General features: G+C 40.0%; 1 protein-coding gene across 3 annotated transcripts in view; it reads right to left on the reverse strand.

Annotated features, from left to right (window-relative positions):
- The window catches only part of IFT88 (intraflagellar transport 88), a 73,625-nt gene that overhangs the window by 54,668 nt on the left and 2,709 nt on the right, over positions 1–16,248 (reverse strand). For 2 of the 3 annotated variants that reach the window (XM_090029188.1, XM_090029203.1), the window contains exons 2-9: positions 14,727–14,824; positions 13,492–13,554; positions 10,778–10,834; positions 9,492–9,542; positions 8,453–8,516; positions 8,308–8,377; positions 6,783–6,873; positions 4,165–4,269 (exon numbers count right to left, since the gene is read on the reverse strand). In XM_090029188.1, the coding sequence (XP_089885314.1) occupies positions 4,165–4,269; positions 6,783–6,873; positions 8,308–8,377; positions 8,453–8,516; positions 9,492–9,542; positions 10,778–10,834; positions 13,492–13,554; positions 14,727–14,824 (599 nt within the window). Of the gene's footprint in view, positions 1–4,164; positions 4,270–6,782; positions 6,874–8,307; positions 8,378–8,452; positions 8,517–9,491; positions 9,543–10,777; positions 10,835–13,491; positions 13,555–14,726; positions 14,825–15,079; positions 16,148–16,248 lie in introns of those variants that run through there. The other variant, XM_090029195.1, reaches the window with a different exon arrangement.

Raw genomic sequence — 16,248 nt, forward strand, 5'->3', positions numbered from 1 at the left:
TGTGCCACAAGATGAGAGCTGGAGAGAAAGAGTACACTAATGCCTTAGCTACTGCAAGGCAGGGAGTCTGCCAGGTAAAATACACTCAGAGTATCCTAGGAAGCAGATCACGTTCCACACTACAGCAAGGTAAAGATTTAAAGAAAAAAAATGTCCTCGCCAAGCTGATCTGTGAGAAAATTCCTTCCTGACCCCATATCCAGTGACTGGTTCAGCCTTAAGCATAAAAGCAAGACCTGCCAACTGGGAGCCCAAGAGGTTTCCCAGTATTGTTAAGAGATCCAGTTCTCCCAAATCAGTCTCCTAGCTCAGGTGTGGCATAAGCAGCATCTGCGGGTGGCAAGCAGAAAACAGGGAAGGGGACCAGGCACCACAGTGGCAGATAGGGCAGAGGGTAGAAAACAGAGTAGAAGACAGCAGGAGGAGAAGGAGATCAGAGTGGCACTTTGCGTGGATACAGAGGTAATTTGTGGCATGCCTGCCAAAAAAGTTGGCCCCACTGTTCAAGCTGTAGCCAGTGCTAACACCCAATGCTTCAGAGAAAAAAAAAAGTGAATACAAAATCTCAGCAGTCAAGCAATCCATCAAGGGGGAAAGAAAATTTCTTCCTGCCCCTACAAGCAGCCAGCAGAAACCTGAAAGCGTGAGATTATCTGACACAGATGCAAGTATCCTATACTGAGAACAGGTGTCCATTCAACTCCCCTAGGGGAGCAAAAAAATACTCAAAGCCACATACCCACTGCTCTGATATCCTCTCCAGAAACATCCCTGCGCTACTATACTGTCCCTTTCAAAACCTACCCATTGCTATCTTGAAGCAATTTAAGTTTTGCCCACATGATTTTGTTCGGAAAACCATTCCAGAACTTCACTCCTCTAATGGTTAGAAATCTTATTCTAATCCCCAGTCTAAATTTGTTTATGACCATTTTGTACTCATCTGATCCTTTTGTCAAGATTATCCTTTGACTTGAATATCTCTTCTCTTTCCCTGATACTCACTTCCCATGATCACATCATAGAACCAGGACTGGAAAGAACTTGAAGAGTCACTGGGCACCTACACATGTGCAGGAAGGCTGCTCCAACATGTTGTAATTACAGTGCATCAGAGAAGACTCCAGTGTCACATGTATCAGCATCCTTGTGCTGAAAAATGGGAGCAGCTCAGTTGACAAGCTTGAGTTAAAGCAACCCGGCTGCCATTTTTAGTGCAGGGATACCGATACATGTAACACTCTGGGTGCTTTAATTAGAGCAGCTAAAACCAAAACACTGCCCTCCCCTGCCAACTCCCAAAGCACGTCTATAAATGCCCATTTAAACCTAGCCTCTTGCGTAAATGCAGGATGTAGTAGTCCTAAAGCATTCCAGACAAATGCCTATCCAACTTTTGGAAAACCTCCAGTGAAGGAATAACTTTCCTAGGCAGATTGTTCCATCATCCTATTGATTTCACAGTAGGATTTTTTCCCTGAGATTTAATCTAAATCTTCTTTGCCTGACTGCCCCATATCTTGCCAGGGTAGTAAAGAGGAGCAGTTGTTCTCCCTCTTCTATGTGGCAGCTTTTCAAATATTTGAAAATTGCCATCTTCTCCCCATTTAACCTCCTTTTCTCTAAACAATACACCTGGTTCTTTCAACCTTTCATTGCAGAGGTTTCATTCCAACTCCTCTCAACCTTCATTTTGCTATGGTAAACAAGGCAAGTTCCGTTAGTCTTCTCTCAAATTCTGCATTCCCCTAATCATTCTAGCTTTTTTCTGCACCTGTTTCAGTTTAACTTAATCTTAGTTAACCAATGGTGACTAGATGTGTATGTAATATCCTAACCTGAGTCCTACTGATGCCATGTACAGTGATATTAATACTTGGTCTCACCTAAAAATACCCTGCCAAAATACACCATAGACTTGCACTAGTGTCTGGGTTTTTTTAAGGATTCTGCATTAGCAGCTCATGGTCTTCCTATAATTAACAAATACACCCAGGTCCAGCTCTTCCTCTGTTCATTTCAAACTATTAGCTCCTACTGTATTACAGATGTTTTTGACATTAGTCCCTCAGTACACAACTTTGCACTTTGTATTATTAAACCTTCTGCCATGTCTACTGCTGTACTCCAAAAGGTTATGTACCCTGTATGATAAATAAACTATCCTCTGTACTGGAAATACCTCCTAACTTTGTCTTATGCAAATTTTATAGATTGGTACATGTCTGGCTCTTGCACAGAGTGCTCTTACATGCATGCTGACTGACTGACTGACCGACCATAGTTGCTAATGAAAATATTAAGTAGGGTGGATCCAAAGACTGATTCTTTAAGAACACAACAGTCAACTCTCTCATATTTGGTAACTCCTCTTTCAACATAACCTGTTGCAATGTCCCTTGTAATCAACTCCTTATCCAGTTTAGTTACAGCAATAATCCCCATTTCCTCCATTTTAACTAACAGTTTTCTGTGCTTAAATTAGAAAGATTAGATCCAGTGCAATGCTCTTATCTAAGAAATCAGCCACATTTTTCTGACATAATCCTCTTCAGACAAATATCCATGTTGCATGTCCCACTGGCCCACTTCTAACTTCAGTACTGTCATCTTGGGCCATGGCAGCACTGCACATCCTGCAGTTCGGAAGACTACCCATATGATAAGGAGGTCCATCCATACCCTAATGAAGAATGAAGCGGGGTGGCTGCCCATTCCTGGTCCAAGATACAAGTCCTCCACTCCTGGCTGGTGCAGCTGCTGCCCTGCCTCATCCATTGCCTCAGAATAGTGCTGAACGGGTACATTCCATCTTCCAAAAGCCTTCATTATGGCTCAGCTAGATACACTGAAATTAGTCTTCAACTGTGCTGTGCATCTCAACATCTACTTATAGAAGCTAGCAGATGTGGCCCAGATCCTGGAATCACAATCCTGGTTTATTTCCAGAAGAGATATAGCAAATCCTATCAGCAAAGGACAAAACCTGGCAGCAGCCCAGCTGTAGAAGCCCTATGGTTCCTGCTCGCTGTGCTTATCTGCCAACAGGCATACAGCATACACCACATGTCAGCTGAACTACTTTCTGGTCCTCAAGGGTCCTGTGAAAAGGCTGTGGAAGACTTGCCTCATTTCATGCTTTCCAGAGTAGCCCAGATGATGCAAAAAGAGGAAACTCTTTCATCTTATACAGTGACCCTCCAAAAATGCTCTTTCACCCTGACCTCAGAGTAGATTTTGACAGCTTCTAACTGAATAAAGCCAGAAGACCTGAAATTAAATTGGAGGGCCCTCTCTGTCTCTTTCTGTCTTAGTTAATTCCACAGTTTAAAGGCATAAGTAAACAAATAAGTTAACACAAAGTAAACGTGGGTGAGGATTTACGGCAGGTGAAATATTCCATAGTAGCCATTTTCACACATGTATGAAAGGAGGGCAAGGTACAGCAGGTTGGATTTTATTTACCACAGGATAAGAGCTTGTGCATGCCACAGCACCACTGTTTATCCTCTGTGACCTGTATCTATATTCATGCCCCTATTTTATGAAAAATATTTTTTATTATTTTTAACTCTCCTACCTTTAAATGTAACTGATGTTCTTTCATTCTTCAGAAGCACCTGGTCTATCTATGCTCTCATAATTGTATACTTTTATCGTGATAACCACCTACTCAGAGCCTGTATGAGGTAATTACAAACTAAAGTTGCCATGAAAAGATATTATTTTATTTGCGGGGAAGAGAACCCTACTATTTGTATTTTATCTTTTCCTAAAGGAAGATTTTTGGGAACTACTATTTTCGAGTCTGCTCCAAAGCGCTGTAATTACAGCGCATCAGAGCAGCCTCACTACTTGTGTTGGTGCCCCTAGATTCTACATGTTGGGTACCTGAGATATCTTTGTTGCAAAGTTTACTAGTAACTTAAAGTCCAGAAGAAAAACACTTTATTTAAAAAATGATAATGAATATTTAGTAGTATTAGCAGCAAGTCAGTACTATGGAACTGCTATTTTCTACAAGTACAATAACAATTTTCAAAAAATATTTTTAAAGTTCAGTATATCTGATATGGAAAATTGTTTTAGGAACTCAAATAAAATGTGTGCACCACAGCAGGCTGAATTTCCTCAAAAAAATCACGTACACATTTCAATACTTGCCGAATAAGTGAGGTCTAAGTTGATGTTTTCTGCAGCTGCAATTTGTTCACGTTGTCTAACCAGCACTCTTTCCTTTCTTCCAGCTTCTTTTGCCTTCTCCAGGGCCTTAAAACAGATCAGATATTTTTAGAATTGTCATTTGTCTTCCCTTTCCAACTTCACTTCACTATGAGAACTAAATCATTTTTGTACCTAGTTCCATTATACAAACAGAGCACACATTCAAAAAGTAGCAATATTACATAAAAGAGGAGGTTTATGTTAAAGTAATGTTAAATATAAACATTCAGCAGAACAAAGTTCATTGCCATCTTACCATAAACATTTTATTTCAGAAGAGTGTGAACAGTAATGTTATAAGCAAATAAAAATAAAAAGCGAACCCATCTATTTTATTAACTTATTAGACAGCACCAAAAGAGGATTACCATTGCATAAAGTTAAGTATTCTGGCCAGATCACACAATTCTGCTGGACCTGTAAATTAGACTTTGGTGGAACACAAGTGCCTGTGTTGCAAGAAGGGAACCAAATTGACATGCTACCTAAAATTGCTCAAATGCTTAAATTTATCAGGTACCTTCAATATAGTTTGAATAGATCTTTATGCCTTTAAATGTAGACATTTATGCTGACTCAGAAGTGATCCAATCTGAAAAACTACTTGCCCAATTTCTGCAGAATTTCCACAGCACAGTGGTCAGAGCACTCACCAAGGCAGTGGAGAACTAGATAAGTGCCCAAACCCTCTGGGTACAGTGTAGCCCAGGGGTTTTCAACCTTTTTGGATCAGTGTACCCTTGGCAGCCAGACATGAAGCAGTGTACTCCACGGCCAGACATCGAGCGGGGGGTGGGGGTGTACAGTCGAACAGAGAGTGGGCAGCCTCCAAGTGCAAGTTTCCCCTGCCCCCTGCATCTGGCCAGGTGGGAGGCACCTGTGCGGCAGTCTGGGATGGTGCGTGGAAGTGCCCCATCCCTGCCCACCCACGCATACCCCCTAGGGCCTTCTCAAGTACCCCTGGGAGTATGCGTACCCCTGGTTGACAACTTCTGGCATTGCCTAAGTGGAGGCAACTTCTATCCCATCATTTTAAAACCAGGCCGCTATGCAGTCAAGAATGTAAGAGTCCTGAGCTAGAAGAGCCTCACTGTGTAGCCTAGTGATGAGGGCACTTCCCTGGGAGAGGAGAAATTTGGGTCCCTATTAAAATTTTTTTTTTTTTAAACCAATGACTGCCTAATGTAAAGTGCATTAATGGTGCCCCACCAGACTGCTCTATCAGCTGGTGGTTAAGGCACCCTTATGGAAAGTATGTGCTGTGGATTTGCCATGGAGGAGGGACTAGAGCTCAGATCTCCCAGTTTCCGAGTGCATTCTATCCGTTACATTATCATGCAAGGGGTGGGCACTACTATCACAACTGGTCTATTACAAGGCTTCTCTCTAGACACCTTATATTAAAAATGAATAAAGGAATCTAACTACCACCTGAGACAGGCAGCTACATGCTGGCAAGCAAAAGGTATTCAGCCATGCCTGGGTGCTTAGCATTTCTTTCTGGCTTGCTATAGGCCACTGCCTACTCAGCACCTAGGTATCTCACTATGTCCATCTAAATCATACTTCTGAGGCAAAGAACCTATTTTAGATACAGTACTGCAACACCCAAGTATAGGCTCCTACAAAGTCAGCTGAGATGTAGGCCTTATCTTCAGATACCTCAAATACTGCTGAATTTACACAGGGGAGAAGGGGAAGTGTAGGCGGGCAGACGGATAGACTAATTAATCATGAACATGAGCCTGCAATGCGATGCTGCGGCTAATAAAGCGACCAAAACACTGGCTTGCATCCACAGATGCTTCTCGAGCAAATCCCGGGACGTCGTTCTCCCCTTGTACTTGGCCTTGGTGAGGCCGCAGCTGGAGTACTCCATCCAGTTTTGGGCTCCACAATTCAAAAAGGATGTGGAGAAGCTTGAGAGAGTCCAGAGGAGAGCCACGCGCATGATCAGAGGTCAGGAAAACAGATCTTACGATGATAGGCTGAGAGACATGGGACTCTTTAGCCTGGAAAAGCGTAGGCTCAGGGGTGATCTGATGGCCACCTATAAGTTTATCAGGGGTGACCACCAGGATCTGGGGGAACATTTGTTCACCAGAGTGCCCCAAGGGATGACTAGGTCGAACGGTCACAAACTCCTGCAAGACCGTTTCAGGCTGGGCATAAGGAAGAATTTCTTTACTGTCCAAGCCCCCAAGGCGTGGAACAGTCTGCCATCGGAGGTGGTTCAAGCACCTACACTGAACACCTTCAAGAGTAAATTGGATGCTTATCTTGCTGGGATCCTATGACCCCAGCTGACTTCCTGCCCTTTGGGCAGGGGGCTGGACTCGATCTCCCGAGGTCCCTTCCAGCCCTGATGTCTATGAAATCTATGAAATGCCTGTGTCCTCTTCGTGGTACTGTAAACCCCCGCTGGAATGCAAGATCAGCCATAACAATAACAAAATTAAAAAAGACAACCTTAACAGTAGACTCTGGAATTCACAGTTTACTAATGCATGCATGTTGTGTTGCTTCTTACAAGCTCAATGAAACCTTGATAATCTTACCAATTTCAAGTCTCCACAGCTATTGGCAACGCAGCTTTCTTCAACCAACTCATTTACTTTTTTTTCTAACTGTTTCATCTTTTCTTCTGGGCTAAAATTAAGGAAATAAAGAATCAGTTAACATATGCAACCACAACTAATTATACAAAAAACAAGCTTTTAGTAGGCAGATTATTAAAAATGATCCATCATGGTTGCCTTAGGTGTTGAGTAATGTATCAAAGTTCGCACTGGTCTGCGAGTACAAAGACAACTATAAGTGGCCCTTTATTGCTGTTTTTATCAGAGATTCTATCAATAATAAGAGCTGGTGAAGAAAGAGAAGATTCTGCAGATATACTGTGCTTAAATTATTAGCTTAATGAAAGAACAGGGGTTTACTAAGCATTGATCCTCCTATTAGAATAAGAGGGACTTATATAAAGAGCTAAAAACATAGTAGGAATAATGAAGGTATGAATATATGAGTGGGGTAAAACTTCCTAGCACTCTATTAAACCTTGCAGTATATAAGTATTACATTAAAAAGTTGACTTAATCTGAAGTATAAATTTAGTTTGTAATGATAACTCTTTAAATAAAGCATCAGTACAATTTTAAATTAGAATCACTGATTTTAAAATCAGAACCTGAGATTCACGTAGGATTATTTTACGTGCAAAACAAATTATCTACATATTTCCTTTTGTCCTCTGCTTTCAGCAAATTTTCTTATCTCTGTCATTTAGAAATTCCAGGGGCCAGCCTTTTATCTCTCTTCCCTAATCGACTCCATGTCAGGCTTCCATCACTCTCAAACATAAAAAATGGGCTAGTAACTTTCAATCTCAGTTTGGGGTCATGCAATTCTGTGAATGACAAGATTCTGTGATTTTCCTAACATATATGTACCACAGAATTACTGCTATAGTAATCCCTTGCCAGGCAAGGGATTTCCAAAGCCCTCCAGCAAATCAAATCCTTTTCTGTACTTCAGTTGTTTGATATAAATCCACATGTTCATTGGTATAAATCCACATGTTCATCCACATGTTCTGACACCACCTGGTGTCAGAGTTCAGTTTCTGAATCTGTATGGTTTTCATGGGCAACAAGGATTAAAAACCATGTGGGGTCACAAACATAATGCAAGATATTGCAATGCAATGGGAGGAATGGAATGGAAAAGTGCTAGTGATATAGCAAAGTAGATTGTTTTGCATTATTTTAAATCATTAGTTGCCCAAAGCTCATCCTGCTACATATAAATTACGACCATGACTTCAGTAAGAATCACACTCTAGCCTCAATCCTGAAAAAAAAAATCTATCCGTGTTCTTGATTCTACTACTCTAAATAGTCCTATTGAAATCAATGTACTTGCAAGAGTAGCCCCACTGATTGCCAGTAAATTTGGCACATGATTTAGTATTTGTGGAATCATGGCCTTTTCCTGTAGAAAGAAAATATGGCGCATAGGCTTTTTTTATGAGCTTTCAAGGTATTTATTCTAAAAGTGAACCTAATGAAAATGTGACCAGCTTACCTGTCTTCATTTTTCATTTCTAAAGGGGGAGCAGGACCTCTTCCTTGACCAAGGGGATCAAATGCAGAACCTGCAAAATTAATACACAGTACTAAAAACTGTGCAAAAATGGCTTATGACAGCTAATGATTTCTATGAAGTCTACCTCGCATCGCTCCTTTAGTATAACCAGCTGCATGAACTGCTGTCATAGGTCGGGCAACTCCATCCTTAAACAAAAAAAGAGACTGTTTTTATGATTGGCAGAACATTTCTAAAGCAAAGGATGGGGGGAAATAAATAAGGGGATAATTTACATATTGCAAAATTTTTAAGTGAAATGTACACTTTAAAGTTGATGCAGGCTGACCAAGTATATATCGGTCAGCCTGACTGACTCAGGTCCTCTCCAACCATTATATTAACAGACTATAACATAGCCAAATGCATACTGGAATTATTTCTAATTAGTAAATGATACAAAAGAAATGTCGTATCAGGCTGTTTGTTAGAATTTTAGAAATATTCAAAGACCTCTTGCTCCAAATAATCTTTTTCCACAGACACGAGTAATCAATCATTAGTGTTTTTTGGTGTTTCTAATTGTAATCTGTACATTTTTATTTCTCTGATTTTAGAAGGGCAATCCTAAGGTCTAGCCTGTTAAGTCTAGTAGCTCCAGACCATGTTTCAAATTACTACCGCACCTGGTGTCAGAGTTCAGTTTCTGAATCTGTATGGTTTTCATGGGCAACAAGGGTTAAAAGCCATGTGTTTATGGATCAGATTCTTTTGCTCAATACTATCTCAGAGAGGTACAAAACAGCTGGCAATGGGCTATAATTCACTAGCAGTGTTCCCTCTAAGCTGTGTGGCGTGTGCAGTCATGCAGCCAGGCGCGCCTGTGTGGCTGCGCACAACATACAGCTTAGAGGGAATGCTATTCACTAGCCCATTATTCCCCCAATTTAACAAAGTCTGCCACTGTTGAGTGCCAGTTAATACATTTCCATTCCTGGCCCAGATGTCAATGTTAAGTGTATATATGATTTAAGACAGTTTAAATACAGTATTTGCAGCCCATATTTCCACTGTAATTAATGTCTTTAAAAATAAAGAGAGATTAAACATCTATAACAAAAACAATCATTCAGAATCTGAATTAAGACTTTTTAATAATTAATAAATAAATAATAAACCATTACCTGTATAGCTCCTGTCATAGGTCTTCCCATTGATGATAACATTGTCTTTGACTACCAATATAAAATAAGCTTATTTAAAATTAGCAATTACAAGACATTAGGAAACTATAAATACTTAAATATATTGTTGTTCCTGTTTCATGAATGTACATTAGCATCCACCCTTGCTCCTAGTGAAATCAGCTGCAAAATTTCCATTAACTTCAACGAGGCAAGAAAAGCTCACATTGTATGCACTACTTGCACTAGGCAGTAACCCCACAGTTAACACAAGTTCTAAAATGGGGCATCATTTTTATTTTGTTTCCTAAATGTAGAAGACTAATTGTGAAGTTTTACATTATTTATTTTATGCCATTTGAATTTTCTCTGTATTTTTGTTTGCTTTCTGTTCATAAATTTTTAAGAGGGTTTAAGCCATAGCACTAGTACTTCTCATTGCTGACTGAGTATATATTTGAGAAAAAATGTTGTCCATCTGTACAAACAAAAAGTTTAAGAGGTAGATCCTGAGTAGATCTGATGCAATAAGTAGGAATATATTTTATTAGAGGTAAGATCACATTTAGATATTCTTTACAACGGCGGTTGGCAACCTTTTACTCAGTGCAAGCTGAGCTTATACAGCTTGGTTTTATGGCAGGCCAAGTGTTGCTAGCAACTATTAGATATTCCACAACTAGAGAGCGGTAGCACATCCTTGCACAAAACCGATTAATGGTAAGATATACAGACTCTCATGCTTAGTAGGCCAGATACAATTTCTTTGTGGGTCAGACTGCGGGTCATATTTTGCCAATCCCTCCTTCAATATAAATGAAATTACATGCCCTATACCTAAACCCAATTCATATTGCTGGGTACACATAAAATTCCACTAGAAATTATATATTTCTGATAGTTTTTATCTTATAACAATAGATATCCATTTGCAATGACTAATGGATATCTTCCACATAATGAACATTCCAGTATTATAAGCTCTGGGACAGTCGTTCTTAAATTCTGCGGAGCAGGGAAGACTTCACATACCCTTATTTACATCTGTTATACTGCTGTATACTTGTACAATTCTGTGTTATTGATAATAAAAAGTAAGACTGAGTCACTACAGCCACACTGCAACCTCTCCAACAACCTAAGAGATGTTATAAAGCAATTCTTCGTTTTTTTCCCTCTTTTCCTCCACTTACATGAGAAAGAAGTCGTACTGCATGAAGGATTTACAGGGTGTGCAGGTTGGGGAATATCTCCTTCTAAGCATAAAACAAAGAACAAAAACTTACCCCAAATCCAGTAGCTAAAGGTCGGGAAGCTGATGTACCTGGAATTTTGGCTGTTACCTTGGTAAAAAAGAAAAATACAGTACCACACAACCATAATTAATCCGAAAATGGTTTCTTGGTATTTTTGCATATGATAGTAAGATTAGTTCACAGAAGTGACTGTGCTTAAAAAATTACTATGAAAAGTTCTACAGGGGTGTTTCTATATTCAGCTTTATTTGGATAAAGTTTTTCTTTCTAACGTGTGGTTTTTTGGTGATTAAGTGGCGTATAGTTCTCATTGGTTTAGAAGAATTAGAAAATTATTAATTTCTAAAATACTATGTGCATATAAACATTAGACCACCTTTGTAAAATGATATAAGATTTTTTTAAGCTGTAACTAAGTGAAAATAACCTGACCAAAGCAAAACTAAAAAAGCTTGTAAATTTTGTATATCATACTCAGGGGCAGATCCAGGGCAGTGCAGTAGCACAGTTGCACCTTGTTTTTGGATTGCACCACATCATGGGAGCCTCCAGGGACTTTTAAACATCCCTAAAGCAGTGGTTTTAAATAGAGGTGCACCAATAGATATTTGGGGTCAATACCAATAACCAATATTTAAGAAGATATATCGGCTGATACCAATCTGCTTTCTGATACAGCTGCCTCCAGCTGGTAAGGGAGGGGAGGGAAGGGGCATGCGGGGAGCAGATCAACATCCCCCACGGTGAAGGAGGGGGAAGGGGCAGGGGGCCAGAGCCACAGCTCGTAGGCAGGGGGGGAGGATGCTGCCTCCACTCCAAATTTTGCCACTGCTCCACTGCCAGTCCCACTGCCACCAGCCATCCAGCACAGCCCTGGCTCTTCCCAGCACACAGGTGGAAGCAGGGCGCTGAGTTAGGGCTGTGCCAGGTGGCTCTGAGAGCAGAGCAGCAGAAAATTTGGGCTGGATATAGCATCTTCCCAGTACCGCCGGCACCCATTCCAAGCCCAGCCCCAGGTGAGAAGAGCCCTGTGCATCCCTGGCTATGGCTTGCCCCACCCCACGCCACCCCACACACATCTGGGCGGCACATGCCTCCCCAGTGCCCTCCCAAGTGCAAGTAGAGGTGGGAGCTGCACCTCCCCCGCAACAAACTGTGACTCCTATCCCCACGCCCCACCTGAGCAGCACCTGCCCAGCACCTCCCTCACCGTGGGGACCATTGATCTGCCCCCAGCACATCACTTCCCTCCCCCACTCCCCGTCTACCACACTGGACTTACTAGTTGGAGGCAGCTCTCCACACTGTCAACTGTGCTCCTCGCTCCCCAAGTGCTGTGCTGCAGCTGTGCGCAGCATGGGCATTTATTGCCTGAATTATTAGCCCCACTGGGCCGATATCCAATACAACCAGTTTTCTTTATATCAGTACCAATCTGATACTGGACCAATGTATCGATGCATCTCTAGTTCTAAATTTCAACACCTGGGCTCGCAACGATAAAAAATGGGGTCGCAAAGATGCTCTACAGTGTCGACCAATTATAATAAATACAATTCCTGTTTATAAATATGCAACTCATGTGCATGGCAGTTATTTGTCCACACACAACAGTTGCGGCTTCAACGTAAGACACTTGTATGTTACAGGAAGCTGACATGAAAATCAGTATGTTGATACTGGCTGGATGAAAGTTGTGTTGGGACGTTCAGGCCCAGGTGTCACACTAGTTCAGGTAATAGTAAAGCTTTTAAATGGGACTGAGCAGAAGAATTTGTATGTAACCATGTTTATCTGCTAAATAATTTCTACACTAAGTAATGTCAGTTTAATGTTCAGGGCTTCTTCAATGTGTGTCATTTGTGATTTAAGACTATCGGATGGCAGGCAGGTTATAATGTACCATAAACCCAATATCTATATTTAGTCCATGATTTTTTGTATCCAGTAGACTTATGAAGTGAAGTTCGTTGGCTCATCTATGAAAGGTGTTTTGTAAATTCCCTTTGAGGGATTAGAACTGAGAGACTGGAAAGTGAGTGGTTGTCTTGTGAGAAGTGTGCACCTACACTTAATTGAGTATTTTTGTCTTTGATAGATTTTCGGTGTGTGTTCATTCTGGTATATAGTGGTTGTTTTGTTTTTCCTACATATTTTCCATCAGGGCATTTAGCGCACTGGATAAGATATTGCATTTCTGGAGGTACAGGTATGGACAAGTAAGATCCAGGAATGGACTACAGAACCATCACAATTCCTGGACTTAATCTGCCTGCCATCCAATAACCCCAGGTAACCAACCGTTCTACATTTTACCAGCTACTTTCTATCACCAGGTCAAGATTCCCCCCTTACCCTCCACAACCTACTTGTCTCACTCCTGACATCTTCCATGGCCTCTGATACTCAACAGCCATGCATTTGCATTTTCACAGACCTGCAGTTTGCATATCGACTTCTATTCCATCCAGGAGAACACAAAACAACAGCAGACTCTCTCTATGCCTGAAGAAATGTGTTTATCCCCAAAAGCTTGCAAAGAACATTTTTTCCAACTATTTAGTTGGTTTAATAAAGATACCGTATTTACCCAAAGAACCTTGTCTGCCTAAAGGTTTTATGCTTATTTTAGCAATGCACAGAGAGATTAAGAAGTATACTTAAGCAAGTGGCAGAGCCAAAAACGAGAACAGAGATCTGGAGAATATTAATAAATATTTTAATATATTTCAAAATATACTTACTGGGGGTCTTCTACCATGACTGGTTCTCAAAGCCTGCTGAAAAGCGGCATCATTTTCTAAATCCTAAAATAAATAAAAAGCATAACAGTTATCCAGAACAGATAGATTTTAATCCTACACTACTTTTACTTACTGATATAGCCAAAATACAATTTTTATTGTCAGTAGGCTATAATTATACTACTCGATCAATCTATTGAAAACTTTTAGTTTACATAGTGAAGCAACCACTGAAGAATAGTAATACAACTGGAAAAAGCGAAGCTTAGTTTTTAACAGTAATTCACAGTATATTTATTACTGTCCAAAGCAAAGTACAGGCCAAATTTAAAATGATAAAATTATGTAGGATAGTCATAACGTTACGCCAGGGAGCAGTATTTTAAGCCAAATATATATTGGAAAGTCTATTAAGTACATGGAAATGTGACATTGTTCAAATGTGCAGGATGGGACATAATAAGCTCCCTAGTTCATAGCAGTAGAGGAGAAGATATACTGACAAAGTTAATAGGTACTCTGAATGATTGATTCCTGTAAATTCTATTATTTCTCTCTTCTGCTCTCTCTCACACTTTTCTTTACATACACTAACAGGGCATGAGACAAGTTTGTGATAAAAGAAAGGTCCCAAGGCCATCTGGAGCTAGAGCTGGGGTGGCAGTATTTTGGAGGTGGAGTAATCCAACATTTAAAGACTATTAATCAGCTGCTTGATGAAGACTTTTATTTGACAGTTAAAAAAGTCTTACACAATAGTCTGTTTTCCAAACATAATCCCATTCTCATAAATTCATTATTTTATTTAATTCAACAGCCTGTAAATTGGCCTTAAAGTATACCATATAAGCCATTAATTAATAAGAGCTGAAATTCTGGCCCTGTTGATATCAATGGCAAAACTCTGATAGACTTCAGTGAGGACAGGATTTCATGCAATATAACATGAGAGATTGGTATAAAATCATTCCATTAAACCTCCACATTTCTTTAACTAGGATTTAGTATTTCCTATGTACTTTCTAACCTTCCTAGCAAAAAAACGCACTAGATTCAGATGCACAGCAAGACTCAAAACAGAAAATGAGAATAAAAAAAATTCAAAATTAAAAACTGATTTTCACAAGAGTAGTGCACTTTCATTGCTGTTCATAATTCAAGTGAAAATGGAACGTCAATTTCAATGACAGCATCTTTATATCACTCACAAACAGTGAAATTCAGCAAATTTTTACCTCTGTGTCAAAGGTGGCGTTATAGTCATTGTAACCAGAATAAAGATCATCTTCATCCGTCTCAGGTGCCAGGTGCACGTCTCGCATCATTTTTTTACCTGTAAGATATTAAATATGGCAAATATTTTCTCAGTGATACTAAAAATCTCTTTATAGTTGTAAAATATGAACACTAATAAGGCTTTACTATTCAGTTCACATGGGCTAACATCTTTTTTTAACTGATATCAGTTCTACCTGAAATTTCAAAATCTGTTTTGTGTAACCCCAAAAATTTAAGATCCAATTCAAAATCCATTGATATCAAAAGGTCCCAAACCAAAGAAAAAAAAGAAAACCCTTTAAAAATATACCTTTAGATAAAGCAGACTTTTTCAAGTTGACAGAGTCAGGAGATGCTGGTTCTCCTTGATTCATCCTATCTGAGTGCCCTAATCTCCAAGCTATTGGGAATTCTAGGGTGGATCTCTTTCAATCTTTAATGAAGGCTTGTATAAATGATTAAATATTCACTGGAGTAGGAACTTGAGTCTACATCTCTTCCTATTCCTTGTGAATATCCTGACCATTGGATTACTGCAATTTATGTATACAAGTGGAACAAACAAGAGAGACTGAAAGAAACCAATCCCAGAACAAGTATGGGTCTGCTGGTCATAGCATTCACATGGGATGTGAAAAGCCCAGATTCAAGTCCCTACTTTGCCTGATTCAGACTCAGAATTGAATTTAGAGCTCTTAAATCCTACATGATGCCCTAACCAGCACCCTCTCTTTCCCTCCTGGAAGTGTTCAGCTTTTTCTAAAGCAAGGATACAGGACTAATAACTAATCCAATTGTCAAAGCATTCCCAAGTTCCTAGACGAAAGATTTAAACTTATCCAGTACTAGAGCTTGTTGACCCTTTCCCTATTACATGATCCTACACAGAGAGATAAATGGTGGAATTCCTGCAATCTGGGGAGCCACAGACTATAGCACAGGCTAACACATAGGAAATTACAAACCACAGTCATGTGCTCAGCGATACATAACAGAAACTAGAGAAATGTCTCAGGAAGAGGTGTTTACTTGCACATATGTCTTCGGCCTATACTCAAGGAAATATATAGGTATGGAAAATCACTTGCAACACCTAACTTTTAAGTACCTAGCTGCTAGGGTAGAATCCAGAACATGGCATAAGTATCTATATGCAGTAACTGAAGAATTAGAACTGAACAGTGAGCTACCTGGACTTAGCCAATGGAAATATTAATATATTGCCTGAAGTCTCACCTTCTTTCAGACTCTAGATCAGGAATAGGCAATATTTTTTTGGCTGGAGTACTGAAAAAACCACGTCTACCTTGTAAGGTGCCAGAGTGCCGGCATGCCACAAAAACAAAACTGGGGCGGAGGGGGTACATGGCAGGATACACTGAATATTTAATATTATTAATAGTCATTAATGGTTTTTTTTTTTTTTTTTTTTTTTTTTTACAGTAAATAGAGAGCTGGTGTCAGGCGGGGAGCAGGGGT

This window comes from Crocodylus siamensis, chromosome 1 (genome assembly GCF_052110815.1).
Source record: "Crocodylus siamensis isolate JL-2025a chromosome 1, ASM5211081v1, whole genome shotgun sequence".
In the NCBI taxonomy this organism is placed as follows: Eukaryota; Metazoa; Chordata; order Crocodylia; family Crocodylidae; genus Crocodylus; species Crocodylus siamensis.